Genomic DNA, 18338 nt, shown 5'->3' with positions numbered 1-18338 from the left:
GACCCATACAAAAAACAATCAGTAGTTTTCAATGAAAATTGCTTCCAGACAATGCAAGCGAAAAGTCGGAAAATGTTGATGGCTAGATTTAATTGAATGGAAAGGATATATATTGACGTCCATGTTTATCGATAGACGTTCTTACTTGGTAGGAAAAATGTTACCATCCATCAAGTGATCCAATCATTTTTTGTTCAGTTAATCGATAAAAAATGAGGTGAAAAACGAAGCTTTAATCCTTTTCAATTGACTTTGTAATTTTATCGACCCCATCTAGGTGACAATACGATCAATTTCATCCATAAAATAGTTTAAGTACCGTTTTCGACATTAAATAAAACTATAACTTGAAAGAGTTATGCAGGAACCGTGACGGATGATTGGTTTTCTTGAGTTATATGGAGGGGAAAGTTTGACACTTTTTTATCAATGGGACATGCTTGCTGGTTGGAAAAATGTTAGCATCAACACCTCGAATGAGCTAAGTCAAGGATCGAAATTCATTTAAAGACTTTCATTCAATGGTCAATTTTTGCAATATCGGCTTTTTGTCTTATTGATATACTGGCGTAACTAAGCAATGATGTTATACAGGCCAGTGATCATCCCTAGGACTCTCCAATCTCCACCGTTCACCCCTTTGGAAAATCCACCATGGACATGGACGAATGACGTGGTGGGATTTCGTTGTGGCTGCCCTCAGATGTGTTGATGATTCAATTAAAACTCAATTAATATAGTAAATCAAATTAATTCAATTAATCAATTTCCGTTAATTATTAAAAATAATTTTTAAAATTGTAGTTTTTATTAATTCAATTCAATAATTGAATTAATTAAATTAATCGAAACATTAACGAAAATGTAATAAAATTCAAGAGATTGAATAGCTATCCCTAGCCGCCCTCATTAAATGCTAACCTTTTCTTCCTGTATTCACACGTGCGCACGAGCAAAGTACAAAGAGCTAGGTGACACGCGGGATTAGCGGTGGAGAAGAGCCGAAGGGGCAGACGGAAACGAGAAAACAACAATTGCCAATTTGAAGGTGAATTGAGCTGAGGTGGCGATAAAGGGTGTCGATACAGGAAGCTGAGCAAGGGCAATTAGGTAAATGAATAAATGATACACCAATGTTTTGAAGTTATTGATTCAGATAAAATTTTATTTTAATTTGACCAATATTTAGTTAAGTTTGAGTAATTTAATTGAATTTAAATATTTAAATATTTTATTTGAGTAATTTATGAATTTAATTAATTTTATATTTTAATTAAAAATTTATCATTTTATTTTATATATAATAATTTTAACTAAAATTCGAGTTTAAATTTAAATATAAATAATTGATATTAAAATTTATTATGAGAATTGAGTTTTTTATTTGTTAAATAAATTTAATGGAACAAATTTAAATAAAGTAATTTTTAACTCAAGTCAAATTTAAATTTAAAAAATAAAATTTGATTGAATAAAAATTAAATTTCGAACTATAAATTTTAAATTAAGTTTAAACTTTTTATATTTCTTACAAAAAAAATTCGATTATATCAATTAAGATTAAAATCAATTATAAAAATCAAGATTTTTATGTGATAAATAAACTTAATTAATTAAATTTAAATATGTTAAATTTTAATTTAAAATAAATTTAAATTTAAAAATTAAAATTGATCGAATTTAAATTAAATTTTAAATTATAAATTTTAAACTAACCATAAACTTCTCACTAAATTCGACTATATTCTATTATTCTCATGTACGCCCACGTGAAGCGGACAGGTACTATGCGCCTGTGGGTTCCCCCTTCTTCCCTCCTGTCCTCACGTGCTTTTCATTTTTTGATTAATTTTACACTAAAATATCTATATAAACAATATTATGGTTTAAATCTATAATCACCATTCAAATTTCATTTCATCTTAGTAACTAATTAAATTTTAAATTATGATTTTACTGTCAGCTGATTTTTTTAATAAAATTACATGTAACAGTAAAAAATGCAATTATAATCTATACTCTTTAATATAAAAAAGCTAAACCATAATCCACAAATTAATGTATAATTGAACCAAATTCACATTTAATGAAATGTAATCTTGAAATTTAAAAGTTTCAAAATCTCTTTGTTAACATTAAGATAAAATCTTATTGATGTTTTTCGAAACTATTTTTATTATTATTTGTAGTTAAAGTAATTAATTTAATAAATAAAATTAATATAAAATTTTGATTAATAAATATTTTACATTAATATATTCTTATAAAATTTAAAAAATATATTAATTATATTTTTTAATATCATCATATTTTATACTATTGAATACTTATTAAAATTTTAAAAAATTTTAATTTACTTTTAAATCCTTTTATCTTATTATATATATCTAGATGAATATTACATTACGCATCTAAACTCTCTTAAACTTATAATTTTTAAGTATTAATTTTAATAATATATCAACTGATCTAAGAGATAGCCAACATCTAGTAATATCTTTCGAATTATGTAAATTATGTAAAAAATAAATCAAATGATAAATCCATCAAGTCAGTTCAACTTTTGTTATATCAATCAAAAGAAGTTAAAAGTATAATCAAACTAGTTTGTTACCAATGCAATGCATAGATTATCTTACTTTATTAATTTACTTTTAATTATTATTCAATCAATTATTTTTCAATTATAATTGAAACTTTTTTTTTAGGAGATTTAGTTTGTGATATAGCAAGTTAAAAACTACTTATCATTTAATCTAGTTATTTATTATCTTTTAATAAAATAATCATAAATAATTTATATGTGTAAAAAAATTTATCTTTATGATGACAGTAAGATCATTTCTAATTTTATGTTATTTAAATAAATATATTTAAAAAATTATTAGTTATTCAAATTTTTAAAATTTAAAAGAAAAACAAAATCATATATATCTAATTATTTATGCTTGAAATTAGTTTATAGTTAAAATACAATGGAAAAAATCCTATAAATTATGGTTAATTATAAGGGTTTTTTAAAAAATCACAAATTATTTTTTAATTTTAATTTTTTTCTTACCAAATAATCTCATATATTTTAAGTATGATAATATTATTTATCAAATGAAAAATATATAATTTTATATCAATTAAATCTTAGAAAGTTAGTTAAATAAATTAAATTAAATTATACCAAACTAATTAAAATAAATTAAGAAAATATCTATTTTTAAATTCATATTCATGTTTGATTAATGAATTTTTTTCAAAAATCAAGCAAAGGAAATAAAAAAAAAAAACTCAAATGGACCGTAATGTATATAATTTTTTTAACTTTATTAAGAAGTAGACATATTCATTAGTTGGATTATGAGTCAGATCTATTATTTTATGCATAACTTTTTAAGTATGGATTCAAAATATTATTATATTAAAAAATTATTTAATTTTAAATTTAAAATATATTTAATGTTATAAAATTTTAAAATTTTAATAATAAATATAAATTGAATAGCTAATTTGAGTCAAACTTGAAACATAATATAAAATTTAGAAATGTTTACAACTGAATGCTACTAAATTCATTGATACTTCTTAATTTTTTTAAATTCATATTTTTTAAAAATTATGTTTATGAAAATATCAAGTACTTACTAAACGAGATTTGATTTGAAAAATAAAAAAGAAAGAAATCAAATTGGATTTCGATTTATCCTAACCTTTTTATAAATAAAAAGAGTGTTATGACTTGAGGCAGAAATATACTAGATTATAAATTTTTATACAAAATCATAATTGATGTGTTAATTATATTACATTCATAAAAAATGATTTCAAAATTCAATTAGTTCATGTTATTTGTAACAATATTTTGATATAAATAATAGGTTCAAATTCATGTAATCAAACAGACTATTAATGAAAGTATTTTTGCATATTGTAAAAAAGCTGAATTAAAAGAAAATAAAATATTACTTGATTAAGTGAAAAGTTAAATATAAAGAAAAAATGTTTATAGATAATACTTACAAAATAAAAGAAAAACTATTTTTTTGTAATTTTGCACCTTATAATATATGAAAAAAGAAAGTCAATTAAAAGAAAAAATATTACATAATTAAGTGAATAGTCAAAAGTAAGGAAAAATGTTTGTAAATAGCACCTACAAAATATAAAAATATATATGTTTATGTAACTTTACAAATTGTAATATATATATATATATATATATATATAGTCAAAGTTAAAGACTGTGTGTGTATTATAAATATCTAAAAAAGAAAAAATAAATGCTTCTATAACTTTCACTTTTTAATATAAAAAGAAAATGAGTTAACACAAAAATGGAGAACAATGAAAAAAAATGATGTTAAAGAATGATATTAAACAATCATTTATAAAATATTAAGAGATTAAATTTGATTCATTTAGAAAAAAGATTATTATGAAAACTATTAAGATAGAATTATATTTGATATTTTTAAAATTTAAATATATATAAAAATTAATTTTAAAAAATAAAAAATATAAATTATTGTTCTGATTGAAAATGATAGGTGAAGTTTTTTATATCCATGGACAAACTTTACAATTATTAATACAATAAATTTAATTGTAAAGGCAACAAAATATAAACGTTACGAAATGTAACACTACTTACAAATCAAGAACAATTGTGCTTTTCCACTACTATTTGGTTATTTAGGACTAATCCCATATCTAGACCCACACATATTTTTAATTATTAAAAAATTAAATTTTAAAAATAAAAAGTTATGTTTAAAGTTGTATTTGACAAATAAACATGATTTTTTTAGCAAAAAAAAAAAGAGTAATTTAAAATTTTCAAATAAACATATATTAAAAAGATTTGGATAACCAAATAATTTTTTAAATAAATTTATTTAATCCATAAATAAAAGTATAAGAATTAATTTTACTTATTTAAATAAAATCTTACCAAAATAAAAAATAATAATTTTATCCCTTTAATTATTTTAAATGTAAATTGAATTTTCATTTAAATTTTAAAAGTTTTGGATAATTAAATAAAATTTGAAATTTATTTTTTGATAAGGAGTTTAAAATTAAAAAAATATCTTCTATATTATTATAAAAAAAAATTTTAGCAATTTTTTGTGTAAAAAAAATTTATTCACGTAAGCATCCATATCAACAAACTTTATCTGATAATCATATATTTTGTAATATAATATATATATATATATATGTTAAATAATTATTAAGTGGTTGACTCAATTTGTTAAATATCGTTATCTTCAACAAAAAAATTTTATGTTCGAATTTTATTGATAATTATTTATTAAAATTATATCGAATGTATAACTTATAATTATTTGTCATAAATTATGAAATATAATATATTTTATCTTGACTCGAAAAATTTAGTAATCTATTTATTTTTAAATTAAAAAAAAACTTATAGTCAAATAATTCTATTAATATAACAAAAGGATAATCCTAGAGTTAGGGAGAAATCCACTCAAAGAAAAGCCTCGCATTGATCCAATGATTGATGAAACTTCAAGTGCTGAAAACCTTGGAACAGTATGCCCATTTGCCAACACGTAAAAAGTGAATTGAGATTGAGGTTTGTGAAGAGGATTCAGCTTCAGACACCGCCTGGAAAAACTTGGTAGCTGTGACTGCCAGCTACTTCAATAATAAATTGCACGCAGAGCAGGGGTAGCCACCCATTTCTTGCCACTGATTGTAAGATGTAAACGAATGATTGAAAAGTCCATTCAGGTCTAGTAAGATTTAGATATAAAATATTAAGATTTAAATTTTCATAAATTTTTATTGATAAATAATTTATAAATTAAAATTTTTTAAATGATTTACAAACCTCATTTATGAATTAACGATTTATCTTGATTTTGAAGAGTTATTTTTAAAATTTTTCAAATAAAAAAAAATAAATGCTTTAAGAACAAGCCTATCTATATTTGTCCATGCAATTTTATAAATAATCATAAATAATATTTTTAAATTTATTAATTAAACTAATAAATAATAAATATGATAAAATTTATTTATATTTATTTAATTGCTTTTTCAAACACCTCCTTCATAACATGAATATGTGTCAAAGCAGTATTCAAAACTTTATGCATAAAAGGAATACCAAAACCTTAACTTTTTTGTTGTCAAAATCTGGTAAAAAGGAAGGCTTCAAAGTTCGAAGCTTTGGGTTTTAGTGGGTTTTCCGTTTTCTTTTTTTTTTTGTACATTTTTGTTCTATATATCTCCTATTCTTTTTTTCATAAAATAGCAAAATTGCAGAGACAGGTCTAAGAACTAAGAAGTTAAGTTGCTTGACAAGTACGGACTTGTAGACTGGGACCCACGAGTACAGATAGCGAATTTAGATGATGATACGTGTACGGCCAAGTTTCGTCTGTTTCGGCCTCAACTGCTCTCATTTACTCGATCCATAGCCTTAGGGTTGGGCCGAGCTGTGATAATATTTATCCGATTTAGATCTAAAAATTTATGTCTGTCATATGATATAAAATATTATATTATATTCATATTATATTTTATATAAAATTTATATATCATAATTTATATCAACTTAAAAATATAAAATATAATTTTTTTAATTTTTTTAAATTTTTTTATAATTTTTTAAAAAATTTAAATTATATTATTTTTATATTTTATATTTATATTATATTATTATATTATATTTTAAATTATCAAATTTATTTATCAGTTTTCAACACGTTTTACACGTATGCAAGAACAAATGATTGAATTCACTTGTTTCGTAGATGAATCAAATGAATGCTTCATCTTATTACATATGTTTTCTTTTTTTTTTTTTAATTTTTATAAAACATATTAATTAGATAATTATTTTCATCTAAAATATTTTTGTCTTCATCTTATTATATACGTTAATTTATGTTTAGGAAATGACAAAACCTTCTAAAGTAAAACTTGTCACAATATTTCTATTTTTTATTTTAAAAAATTTTCAATCACTACTAAAATATCAAAAAAATTATTGAACTAAATAATCATATTTGTTGATTCTTGTTTTAATTTAATTTAATTATTAGAGATATTAATTTTATCCATATTCAATAAAAATTTTGATTTTTTATTTGAATAAAAATGAAAATAGATGTTATATCATGAAAAATTTAATATAATTGCATATAGATTTAAATTTTTTTATTCAATACGGAGATGAAAAGGATAATATAGCACCGATCTCATATCCATAAACTATATATATTTATATATATTTAGTAAATAAATTTTTTGTTAAATAATATAAATTATTATTTTATATTAATTATAATTAATATTTTTATTTAAACAATATCTTAATAAAATTTATAAAAATTACATAAATATATAATATAAAAATAAAAAACTAAAAATAAATTTTGATATATATATTTTTTTAAAAGTTATGAGTACAATAATTATACATACTCATTAAATACTCATAATAATATGATAAATTTAAATATTCATTGAATATAAATATAAAAATTAATATAAAATGAAAATTAAAAAATAAAATAAATAATACTTTATTTATCTCATACCCTATCAATTAACATTCATATTAATTATGACTTACTAGAGTGAGTGCAAAGAAAATAAGGATGACCTTATTTTTACCTATACTAATTTTAACATAAATAAATCAGTTACTTTTACTTAGATATGAGTATGATACATAAGTTTGATAATTGACCATATAAAATATGTATATACAAGAAAATAGAGTGACCAAAAGAATTAAGCTGAAAGAGAGGAGGGGTCATGATCAGAAAAGCCTGAGAAAGAAAATAAAAATGAAAGAGCTAAAGCAAAGTGTTCCCAGAAATATAGTGACATCTGTCAAACAAACCCCCACCTAGGCAAGACTCCCCCAACCCTTAAACGCTATATAAACCCCACCAGCTCTCCCCTAGTCTGCCCCAATTTTCATAGTCAAGTTAGCCTCTGCCACCTCTCCTTCTCTCTCTCTCTTTGATTCTCTTCTATTCTTATGCCACCATGCAAGGATTTTACTACTCTTTGCCAGCATCACCACCCCAAACTTTTCTTGCAACCTTTACAACTTTCCAAGATTGTCAGGTTCCCTTTCTGATTACACCAATTCTATTCTTTTCTTTGGTCTTGTTGTTGGTGGTGCTGCTATTGTTGTCTATTCATCAATGGCGACACCCCAAGGACAAACTTCTGCCACCTGGTTCCATGGGTTGGCCTTATATTGGCGAGACTCTCAAGCTTTACACTGAGAATCCCAATTCTTTCTTTGCCAACAGGCAAAAAAGGTATACATAAAAACAAATACATGAAATGAAACAGCGGGTTAGACGATAAACTCTCTAGCTCAGGTGCTAAAAGGCTACCTAGAGAATCGAGACAAAAAGCTAATGATAGAAATTGTAACGAATATTATCTGTGTATGTGGAAAACAAGTAGAAAAAAGAAAAGAGAATTTCAATTTCCTTGTTGATCATTTTGTTTAAAATTCTTTATATCTTTCTTTTATCAGTTTAGCGGATTTGGTTGTTCCTGATTCTTTATTTATTACAGGTATGGAGATATATTCAAAACTCACATATTGGGATGTCCCTGTGTGATGATTTCAAGCCCTGAGGCAGCAAGGATTGTTCTGGTGACAAAGGCTGATCTTTTTAAGCCAACTTATCCACCAAGCAAAGAGAAGATGATAGGACCTGAGGCTCTATTCTTTCATCAAGGTGCCTATCATTCAATGCTGAAGAAGTTGGTCCAGGCCTCGTTTTTACCCTCTGTAATTAGACGGTCAGTTACAGAGATTGAGCAGATTGTTTTAAAATTTCTACCAAGTTGGGAGAATACCACTATCAACACCTTGCAAGAAATGAAGAGAGTATGTCGGTTTGTTATAACTATTTTTATCTTTTTCTGCATGACTCTCGTCTGCACATCATCGGGAGTCTTAAAGAAAGTTTTTGCTTTTATTTTGGCATGTTTAGTATGCTTTTGATGTGGCAATGATTTCTGCCTTCGGGCACAAACAAGACTTGGAAATGAAAGGAATCAAGCAACTCTATCAATGCCTGGAGAAGGGTTACAATTCTATGCCTTTGGATCTTCCAGGAACTCCTTTCCACAAAGCAATGAAGGTATATATACAATTAATTTCATTCTGCTTCTCTCAGAGTCTTTCTGATTGGGCTCTTCTATACAAATAACGAGTTCTTCTTGTCTGTTTGGAAATAGGCTAGGAAGCTACTGAATGAGACCCTGAGAAGATTGATACAAAATAGAAGAGAAAATGAGAAACAAGGAGGAGGATTGCTGGGAGTTATGTTGGAGGCCAAAAACCAGATGGTTGATCAACTGAGTGATTCTCAGATTGCTGATAATTTAATTGGAGTGATCTTTGCTGCTCATGACACCACTGCAAGCGTCTTAACATGGGTTTTAAAGTACTTGCATGACAATGGAGATATACTAGAAGCTGTCACAGTAAATTTTCGCTCAATTTGATTGAGGAGCTTTTGCTTCATTTCAATTGAAATTTTTTATCTGAAAAAAAGGCAATCAAATCTTGTTCTTTATCCTATATTTTATTCATTCTCAGCCATATCTTGCAGAGAGAACAAGAAGGTATTCAACGCAAAATAATTGAAGCAAATCACAGGCTTACCTGGGATGATACGAGGCACATGCCACTGACTACCAGGGTATATTATCAATTTGACAAGTTTCATTCTCCTTTACTATTTTATTACCAAATTAAGAAAACATTTTATTAAAGAAACACATTGGAGTGTATACTTTAATACAGAGATCGATCTGGATTTCAGGTAATTCAAGAGACACTAAGAACAGCAAGTATACTGTCATTCACGTTCAGAGAAGCAGTGCAAGATGTCGAGTTTGAAGGCTATTGTATCCCCAAAGGTTGGAAGGTTCTCCCCCTCTTCAGAACCATCCATCATTGCGCAGATTTCTTCCCTCAACCCGAAAAATTTGACCCTTCAAGATTCGAGGTGAGGCCTTGCAGTGCTTTACCAAATGAAATTTGCCAAGCAATATATAAATGGGTCAATCACATATATATGTTGTAGACATTCTTTAACATGTTCTAAAAGAAAACCAATTAACTAAAAATGATCAAACAATAAAAGTGATATAAGAAAGAGCTCAATTTGACTTTTTGGATCTTGGCGAATCATAAAATTGTTAATAGTATAAGCCCTGGCATTGTTTAATATAATTGGAGTCCCTGAACAAGATTCGTGAAGTGGGTCATGCACTATCCAGTTTTGGCAGAAACATAACGTTATAAATGGTTTATCTGATGCTGGTGTGTCCTTTTCAATATTTTACTGTGAATCTTCCCTCTACTCACTAAACGATCTTGTTGATGAAATCTTTCAAGTATCAGACCATGTGAGCTGATTTTGTAGGGTAGTAACAGTGCAGTTTGAGTCTAAACTTTCTTTGGAAGTATCTAAGACATTTCAGCAAAGTTAGCTTAGGCCTTTTAGGTGTAGGGTATTCAGAAAAGATCACGAAAGAAAAAAAAATGTATACTCTCTTATATTCATGTTGTTTTCTGTGATGTTGCAGGTGCCACCGAGACCCAACACGTTTATGCCGTTTGGCAATGGAGTTCACTCTTGTCCAGGCAGTGAGCTGGCTAAGCTTGAGATGCTGGTGCTCCTCCATCATCTCACCACCAGCTACAGGTAATTCCCTCTTTTTCCTGTCTTGTTCACATCAACTTTTATACAAAAACAATAGTTGAGATGATCGAAATGTAGTGGTTTAATCCTCCAATTCAAGAACATAATCATTAATTTTGTTTTGAAAATGTAAGATAAAATTAAAGCCGCGTATATATATTGGTATAAAAAAAATTTGTTGAAGTTTTTTTTTTGTCTATTCGTAGTTGACTGAAGAGGTACTTACCGAAAGTGGTCCTCTTGGTGTACCTTAGTCTGTATAATAAACCTAGCAATTCTTGTGTGGTCATATTATTTCTGTCAATCATGTATAAAATATAAAAATTATTATGATATAATTTGTATTTATATGTTAAATATTAAACATATTTTTATAATTTTGTCAAAATCTATTGTTTGATTTTTTAACAAAATCTATATACTATTTTTATAAAAATTTTAAATGTTTTCGCATCTTTTTTATATTATTTTTATATAATATCATCGAATTGTACTTTAAATTATAGGGGTTAAGTCCCAATTAATCCTAACACTACCATTCAAGGCGAGTTGGCTTAGCCCTTTTGGGGCATTGTAACATATTCTCTGACCCTTTTCCATGAAAGACAATAGCAAACCCTTTGAAAACCCCTGTCCCCTTTGAGAAAAAAATGTTCAGACATTGTGATCATCCAACTTCAGTTGTCTATGTGTCATACTTAGGCTTTGTATACAAACAATTTGGATTGGATAATTGTGATAGACACATCTACTGGTTTTAGATTTCTAAGAACTTTAATGCAAGATACCGAAAGCTAGAATTACAAATCAAATTTGCTTTGTCGACAATCTGGAATACCAGAGTGGGACCCTCTATAAATTATGAACTATGGCAAAGGGGAACGGACTCGTCCATGTCTTTGAGACATGGATTTTGAAAATTGTCCTTCCAAAAACTACAATTCCATGCAACCAAATTACACCCCCACTCTCCTCCTAGCAACCTGACGGATTTAGCTAGCTGTGAAGTCTTGATCAAATGGCTATAAGACATCTAGGTTTTCCAGCTGTTAGGAACACAGTGGCAGAATGTGATGATGTTTCATGATGAGGGGGCAGCCCTCTCATTTGAAACCACAGCTTTGCTATGCAAGTTTTACGCTGCATCATTTCTTAGTTTATCATCTTTTAAGATTATTCACTGCATTTTTGACCTGATCCACAGTGTCCAGCCTGATGGCTTAGTTGTTCATGACTTGTTTGAATGCAAAATTTCAGAGATGTAATTTGGTTGTTTATGACATGTACATTACTTGTTTATTTTCAAATGATTATCTTTTAAACTTGGTAAATCAGTTTTCACTGAAAGCTGCGTAAGGATAAATGTCAATAGTTAGCAAGTTTGAAGTTCAAGAAATATTCCCATCAATTTTGCTCTTCTTGAAACCTTCCAATGTTTGGCTGCAGGTGGCAAGCTGTGGGAGATAAAGATGGAATCCAGTACGGTCCCTTTCCTGTTCCCAAACGTGGCTTACCTGTAAAGGTCACCCCTAGAAAAATAAAGGCAGCATGAACAATAGGATTCCTGGATTTGGAGTCAGTGAAGATTGAAACTGTCCACAGGGGCCAAAAGCAAGTTAACCCCATTGAGCTCTTCTCTTTTATCTTTTTATCTTCCCTTTTTGGTTGTTAAATTTTTCAGTGGGAATCTTTCGTAATTGCTTCAAAGCTTTCTCGAGTTAGGGTTTTTTGTCTTGGTTTGTTCGGGGTGAAGTAAATGTATTGTGTATTAAAACAAAAACAATAAGCAAAATGCAAAAAGGAAGAAAGAAGTGTATTTGCAATAGTGCGTTTGAAACAAGTTCGTCTGTTTTGAGGATCAAATCTGTGTGGTCTAGAACGTTGATGAAGTAGCCATCATATTCCCAGATTTTTTCTCCCTCTTTCTCTTCTTTGCCTGGTGCTTGAAGAGGGCAAAGATAACCTTTGCCAGGGAAGGTTTTGGCCCATAGAAAGTTACCACCAAGAATTAGGTTGCCTAGCACGTGGCTGGAGTGGGTAGTGCACGCCATGATCCCATGTTAGGCAGCGATTCAGCACGAGTTTGTAGTCTACGTGGGTCACTGAACCTGTCCAATCGGACTTTTGTGTTATGAGGAAAATTGCAAGGTGAGACTCGGGATAGGAAATGAGATTTTGAAAGTGTGTACAACATGGCCCAATTCTTCCTAATCAGGTTGCATGATCTTTCATTCCAAGGCATTGAACTAACCATGACTTTAACAAATTTCTTCATCTACAACATGTTTATAGTACACAAGTTCCTGATATTGCCCTTGAGCTATGAATCTTACAAAATGTGAAAAGAGAACAGCAGCTGATACCCTCAATTAGCACTCTTGAAGTCTACCTATTTTGAGTTATGACTGTCCTATTGTTGACTGCTAAGTACTAACTAGTAGTTCATCCCTCAAGTTGTTTTCTGCCCTGCAGAAATAGATGTTAGTCTTCTCTTTGTTGCTGGTTCAAGCATTCATTTTTGTTTTCATCTCATATACATGAAGAATAAAAAGGATTTGTAGCCAGTCCCCACTTCTGTTAGGATTCTTAAAGTACATAGGAGGACCAGGATAGTGTCCACCATCAGGGCAAATTGCAACAGATATGAGCAGATCTGACAGCCCACACCAGCTGAGCACAACTTGATGACAGGTCCCTCCAATAAAATACAAATATAGCACTTGCAGAATGGTACACATTTCAAACCCCACAAACAAAACCAATTTTAATCTATCTGTGGATTTGGCTAATAGATAAGCAGAGTATTAAACTCAAAAAACATTTTGAACCACTCTCAAAAGGGTTGAAATAAAAGGCAGAGGCAGAGGATACCCTAAAATATGCTCACCGATCGAGCCCTTCCAAAGTTTTAGCAAGTCTTATTGTTACGTAGAACTCAGATATGCATGCAGCTAGAATACAGAACAAAATCTTCTTCCTACAATAACCAGGATGGTGGTCAACATCTGCAGCCTAAACGTCTACATATAGGAAAGTGAAAAAACCACATCAATATCTCAACCATCATAGACTTTACTCTTTAACTTAAATAAGAATGTTGCTGCAGAAACTCTATTTTAGTTTGTAAATTGTGGTAAATGCATGCAAATGAAGTCTATGAACCCATTGAAAGTAGAACTGCAACAAATCCTATTTTACAAGGCAAAATGCAGCCTGCATGAAGCATTTCTAAATATTACAATGGAAATAGCCAGAAAAAATCAATCTGTACTTACTATTTTGAAATTGACAACATAAAATAACAAAGTACAATTTGATGACATCTGCTCATCTAGTCAAGAAATGGGAAATGCATGGTGACAGATAAGTTACACAGATATGTGTATGGCACAAACAAACTTTTAAGCATCACATGTAAAATATGAGTAGAGCCAGCCATGCCAGCCCGCAATTTACAGACTCTCAAAAGATATTAAAGACAAGATAAGCTAGTAAGAAAGAGAACCTGGGAATCCCCTATCTGAAATTTTGACATAGATAAGAAGCCAAAAGAGGACTAATTGCTATTGTCTTCAAGTGCATCAAATGAGAAAAACATGAGAGGACACAAAAGAAAGTGAGTTAGCTTGATCATTTGCGGAAGAAAGAATCTGTGAGTATCTTTAAAGTAGAAATTATTGCAACGATCTTGCGTTTGCCTATGTATGCGGGAAAATATGTGGTGCAAAACAAGGATAAGCTGATGTACTTCACATCTTGATGAGTTGGCCAGCATGCTAGTATGAGGTGGCTTGCACATTCTCTGAGCTTTTTCTATATCTGGATATTTGAGTCCCACAGTGTCAGTCTGCAGACCTCATCAATTTTTGGAATGTTGGTCACCAGTTGCTGACGTAGAGGGGGATCTAATCAAGTTGGTTCACACTGCAATTCTGTGCCTTTAATAGGTTCCAGTTAATAAAAGGCAACCACATCTCACTTTATTGCAAAAATGGCTTTGTTAGGTCATTTGAGGATTACAAAATGATAGATTGTTCAACATTTTTGTTTACCCTATATGAATTAATGTGCTTATTTCTATGGAAAGATAAAGATGGTTAAAATTAAAGCTCTTTTTTTACTTCAAACAGGATCTGAAAACAATATTCTTGTAAAGCCAGAAGAGTAAATCAATGCCCAGCTAGTCAAAAAATCAAGAGATGGCAGCATCATTGCCCATTGTCAAACATAGAAGGATCAGATTTATTTCGAATTCCATTATGGTTAGAATAAACCATTTTCCTCATATTCATAAACTGGAAAAGTAAAGAGGGATCTAAATTGAAGATGTGTAGGGATGAATGCATATTGGTTGAACTTGAACTTGAAGAATGTAGTCTTCCGTTCCTTTTGTAAGTGCCCTAATACCTAGCAATTATGCACAGCGACATCCTAGATGCAGGGCAGTAAATATACACATTTAATCATTCCAGAAACCATAGTGTAACATTCATGAGCTTACATCTGTATAGTCTGATTTCACATCTCAGTATAATACTTTATGGATTTTTACGGCCATATGGCAGCAGGTAGAAACGTTAGTAACTGATATGAATTAGCAGTGATACAAAGCAAACCACGTAATGTGAACCCATCCTGCCTTAGTGGTACTTTTTATGGCTCCACAGGATTCATTGGGGGAGGAGGGGAAAGCTTAGTTTGAAACCAAGCCCTATATGTCCCCATCAAGCACCTTAACCACTAGGCCAAGGGCTTGGGAACTGCCTTAGTGGTACCTTTACTTCACAAGAATGTCATGATTGTTATTTTGATATTTTCTTGTGTTTCTAGATGCCACCTATTTATGCCTGCAGTTGTCTTCATTGTGGCGGTAGGCTAGTGGTAGCTTAGGGAAAGTAGATATTTTCTGTCAATACTTCAGTGCTTCACAAATTAAAGCACCTTTCAGTAATTTTAAACTTGTAACTTTAATATTAGGGAAGTAGATCATGTTCCTGTAATTAAAGTTGTAAAGTTTAGCTCCCCTAGTTCTATGCCTAAGTGGACTGTAGGTTTAGATATCCTCCAATGATCATTCTCTACTCTTCCTTAAATATGAATAAGCCCAATCAAACATGGGCAACTCCAATTCCTACATCCACAGGACCCATTCATAGATCAAATCCTTTGTTTAGGTATATACCTATGTGATGATGGCTTCCTTCTTAAGCCCCAATCTAGATGTCACTCAGTGTGCACAACTTAGCTCCGCATAATCAACTTACAAAAGACTACAGAGCTTATTGAAAATTTTAGAAAGAAATAAGTATTAAGGTCATGACGTGAGACCCAAAGCGATTTGTCCAGAACGAATACTGAATCAGAGAGCTGGCAACCTTGGCAAAAATTGAGCAAGCATTTGCCGGCAATGATCATAATCAATATGGCCAATCAATTTATTCAAGACTTTAAGTAAAAAAAATTAAGCATGCCAAATCAATGAACAAAGAGAGCTTCAACCGATATCAGAATCAATGACAAACATGAGAAAATTTTCAGTAAAAAGCACTGTCTAGCACTTCCCTAAGTCCAAAGCTCAAATAGTCTAAATTCTAAACCATAATTGACAACTGCATACCTGTTTGCTGCTAGTACACGAAAGGTATGAATTTGTACCTAACTGTACTTGCATACTCTGAATAACTCTCCCCAAAAGTCTCTACCATTAAAACCTCCTCCAATTTTGCTTTCTGCTCATAATACATCAAACAAACTGCTACAACAAATAGCAAGCTAAGAGGTGCTCTAAGTGCAACAAAATAAGTTGCAAACAAAAGCATTGTAGATGCATATATCGGATGCCGAACCCATCTGTATGGCCCAAATTGTACAACAGCTGTTGGAACCACTACCTTCTCTGAATACTTAGCAAGATACAATGTTGAATTATATTGCATCAACAGAGCTGCCATAATCAATATCCAAACTCCAACATTGCTCCAACCTCCCGGGATTTGATGAAGCTCTGGAGCTTCAAATGCAGCAACCCAGTGCCCAACCATGACCCCAACACAGAACAAAAGGCGATACCATTTGGGTGGATTCACATCCCACTTAGGATCATGTGGACGAGCATAACAATCTCCATATAGTCGTTTTCTTACACTTACATTGAAGAAAAAGAAATAATGGTATACAAAGAAGAAGACAAAGGGCCAACCTTCAAGATAGCCATTGAAATAACCAGGGGGTACTAGAGTCAGCCAAGTGAACACTGATGTAACAATAGCAAGTTGCTCTACAATGTTTGCTTCACCAATCGAATGCTTCCGAAAACAATATAAACCATAAAAAGCAAGCGCTATAGCTACCAACCATGGCCAGAACACCCAAGTCCAGCTGAAGTACATCCAAAAGAAAGGGTTGAAAACCAAATTTGCAGTCCTTTTAGTAGCTGCAATTGCAATGGAAACTATAGCAGCCCATTTGACAATCTTTATAGGAGTTAACTCAGAAAGACTTATTTTGAGTGAATCAAAGGAGAGGTTTTCGAAGGGTCTAAGCAAAGGGTTATGAGAATCTGAGCTAGAATTGTTAGAAAATGAGCATTTGACAGGAGACAAAACGTGGGTTCTTGTTTTCTGAACTGTTGACGATGAAAGACAGAAACTTGGAGCATTTTGGACGGGTTTGAGGCTCTGTTGAGAATAAAAACCCTTGCTTTTAAATTGTTTGTTGAAATGCCTACAAGAAACTATTTGGTTGCCCTTCAAATTGAAGCCGAAAGGGATTGTTCTTGAGTGCAGCAGCACTGAGGCAGTTTCCATGGATTGTCTTGAAAAAGAAAGCTGACAACTTTTTTTTTTTTTATCCAAATCCACGGTGAAACATTTGTTGTTTTGTTCAAAGATAAAATGAGAAAGCAATTTTCTTTCAAGCTTCTGCAGCCGTTTGCAATTCGCAGATTAGTAGCAGAGAAGATGGATCCTCGGCCCAATTATTAACTTGAGAAAATGGGCCATATCTCTTCCTTGTGGCCCAATTTGTTTTATTGGACAAACCAATGGCCCAACTTTTTAATCAAATAAATTTAAGAAAAAAAAAGTTGGACACTGTAATTTTTTTTAAAATTTTATATATTTTTTAATTAATAATTTTAATAAATTTAAAAAATGAGATTAAATTATTTTTATTTTTATTTATCTATCCTTTATATTTATTAAAATAAATGATTAAAAAATATATAAATTAAAAAAATTACACTATATAAATTAATTTTCATAAAAAAATTTGATAATTTTACATAAATAAATACTCATATAAAGAAAACAAAACCAGCAAAATTCGTTAATATGAATATAAAATATCTCGTGCCCAAACACTCCTTATATATCATCTTCCTTTTTCAACTCCAAAAAAAAAAAAAAAAAAAAAACACAAATTTTTTCTAGCTTAAAATTCAACCAAAATCCTACTAAAAATCGAAATAAGTTGATTGATTAGATTAAAAATCGAAATTTTCATCATTATATAATCATTATTTTTCAATAAAATTATTTTATAATAATTTTTATACAATGAAATTAATCATATAATTTTACTATCAATGTTTTATTTTTCATTTTAAAAAATATAAATAAA

At 29.7% G+C, this 18338-nt stretch overlaps 2 protein-coding genes across 5 annotated transcripts; one reads left to right on the top strand and one right to left on the bottom strand.

Annotated features, from left to right (window-relative positions):
• Window positions 1-7943: 7943 nt before the first annotated feature.
• LOC111303652 (abscisic acid 8'-hydroxylase 2-like) lies at window positions 7944-12425 on the top strand. Of its 2 annotated transcripts, none has more exons than XM_022900068.2 (8): window positions 7944-8106; window positions 8572-8890; window positions 8997-9146; window positions 9244-9492; window positions 9621-9710; window positions 9834-10019; window positions 10603-10721; window positions 12165-12425. In XM_022900068.2, the coding sequence occupies exons 1-8, from the start codon at window positions 8018-8020 to the stop codon at window positions 12268-12270; spliced, it is 1308 nt and encodes a 435-aa protein (XP_022755803.2). In that variant the 5' UTR covers window positions 7944-8017; the 3' UTR covers window positions 12271-12425. The 2 variants fall into 2 exon arrangements, with proteins under 2 accessions (XP_022755803.2, XP_022755802.2); XM_022900067.2 differs by having other exon boundaries at window positions 7944-8306.
• A 20-nt stretch (window positions 12426-12445) lies between these two features.
• On the bottom strand, window positions 12446-17648 carry LOC111303654 (uncharacterized). Of its 3 annotated transcripts, none has more exons than XM_022900072.2 (2): window positions 16336-17648; window positions 12446-13738 (listed from the first exon to the last, which is right to left on the bottom strand). In XM_022900072.2, the coding sequence occupies exon 1, from the start codon at window positions 17522-17524 to the stop codon at window positions 16346-16348; it is 1179 nt and encodes a 392-aa protein (XP_022755807.2). In that variant the 5' UTR covers window positions 17525-17648; the 3' UTR covers window positions 12446-13738; window positions 16336-16345. The 3 variants fall into 3 exon arrangements, with proteins under 3 accessions (XP_022755807.2, XP_022755806.2, XP_089598745.1); XM_022900071.2 differs by having other exon boundaries at window positions 12446-13695; XM_089742619.1 differs by lacking the exon at window positions 12446-13738 and adding an exon at window positions 13798-14650.
• Window positions 17649-18338: the final 690 nt, after the last annotated feature.

The sequence above is a fragment of the Durio zibethinus genome, chromosome 13, assembly GCF_047325235.1.
Source record: "Durio zibethinus cultivar Kanyao isolate XHJ-2024 chromosome 13, ASM4732523v1, whole genome shotgun sequence".
NCBI classification, from domain to species: domain Eukaryota; kingdom Viridiplantae; phylum Streptophyta; class Magnoliopsida; order Malvales; family Malvaceae; genus Durio; species Durio zibethinus.
Note: the sequence above shows the minus strand (reverse complement) of the source record. Positions and strands in the feature narration are given on the sequence as shown.

Excerpts from the sequence above, each read along its gene's own strand:
- LOC111303654 (XM_022900072.2), bottom strand. The coding sequence starts at position 17,524 with ATGGAAACTGCCTCAGTGCTGCTGCACTCAAGAACAATCCCTTTCGGC.
- LOC111303652 (XM_022900067.2), top strand. The coding sequence starts at position 8,026 with ATGCAAGGATTTTACTACTCTTTGCCAGCATCACCACCCCAAACTTTT. Across the intron at positions 8,891-8,996 it reads CCTTGCAAGAAATGAAGAGA|TATGCTTTTGATGTGGCAAT; the intron begins GTATGTCGGTTT and ends TGGCATGTTTAG. Across the intron at positions 9,711-9,833 it reads ACATGCCACTGACTACCAGG|GTAATTCAAGAGACACTAAG; the intron begins GTATATTATCAA and ends TCTGGATTTCAG.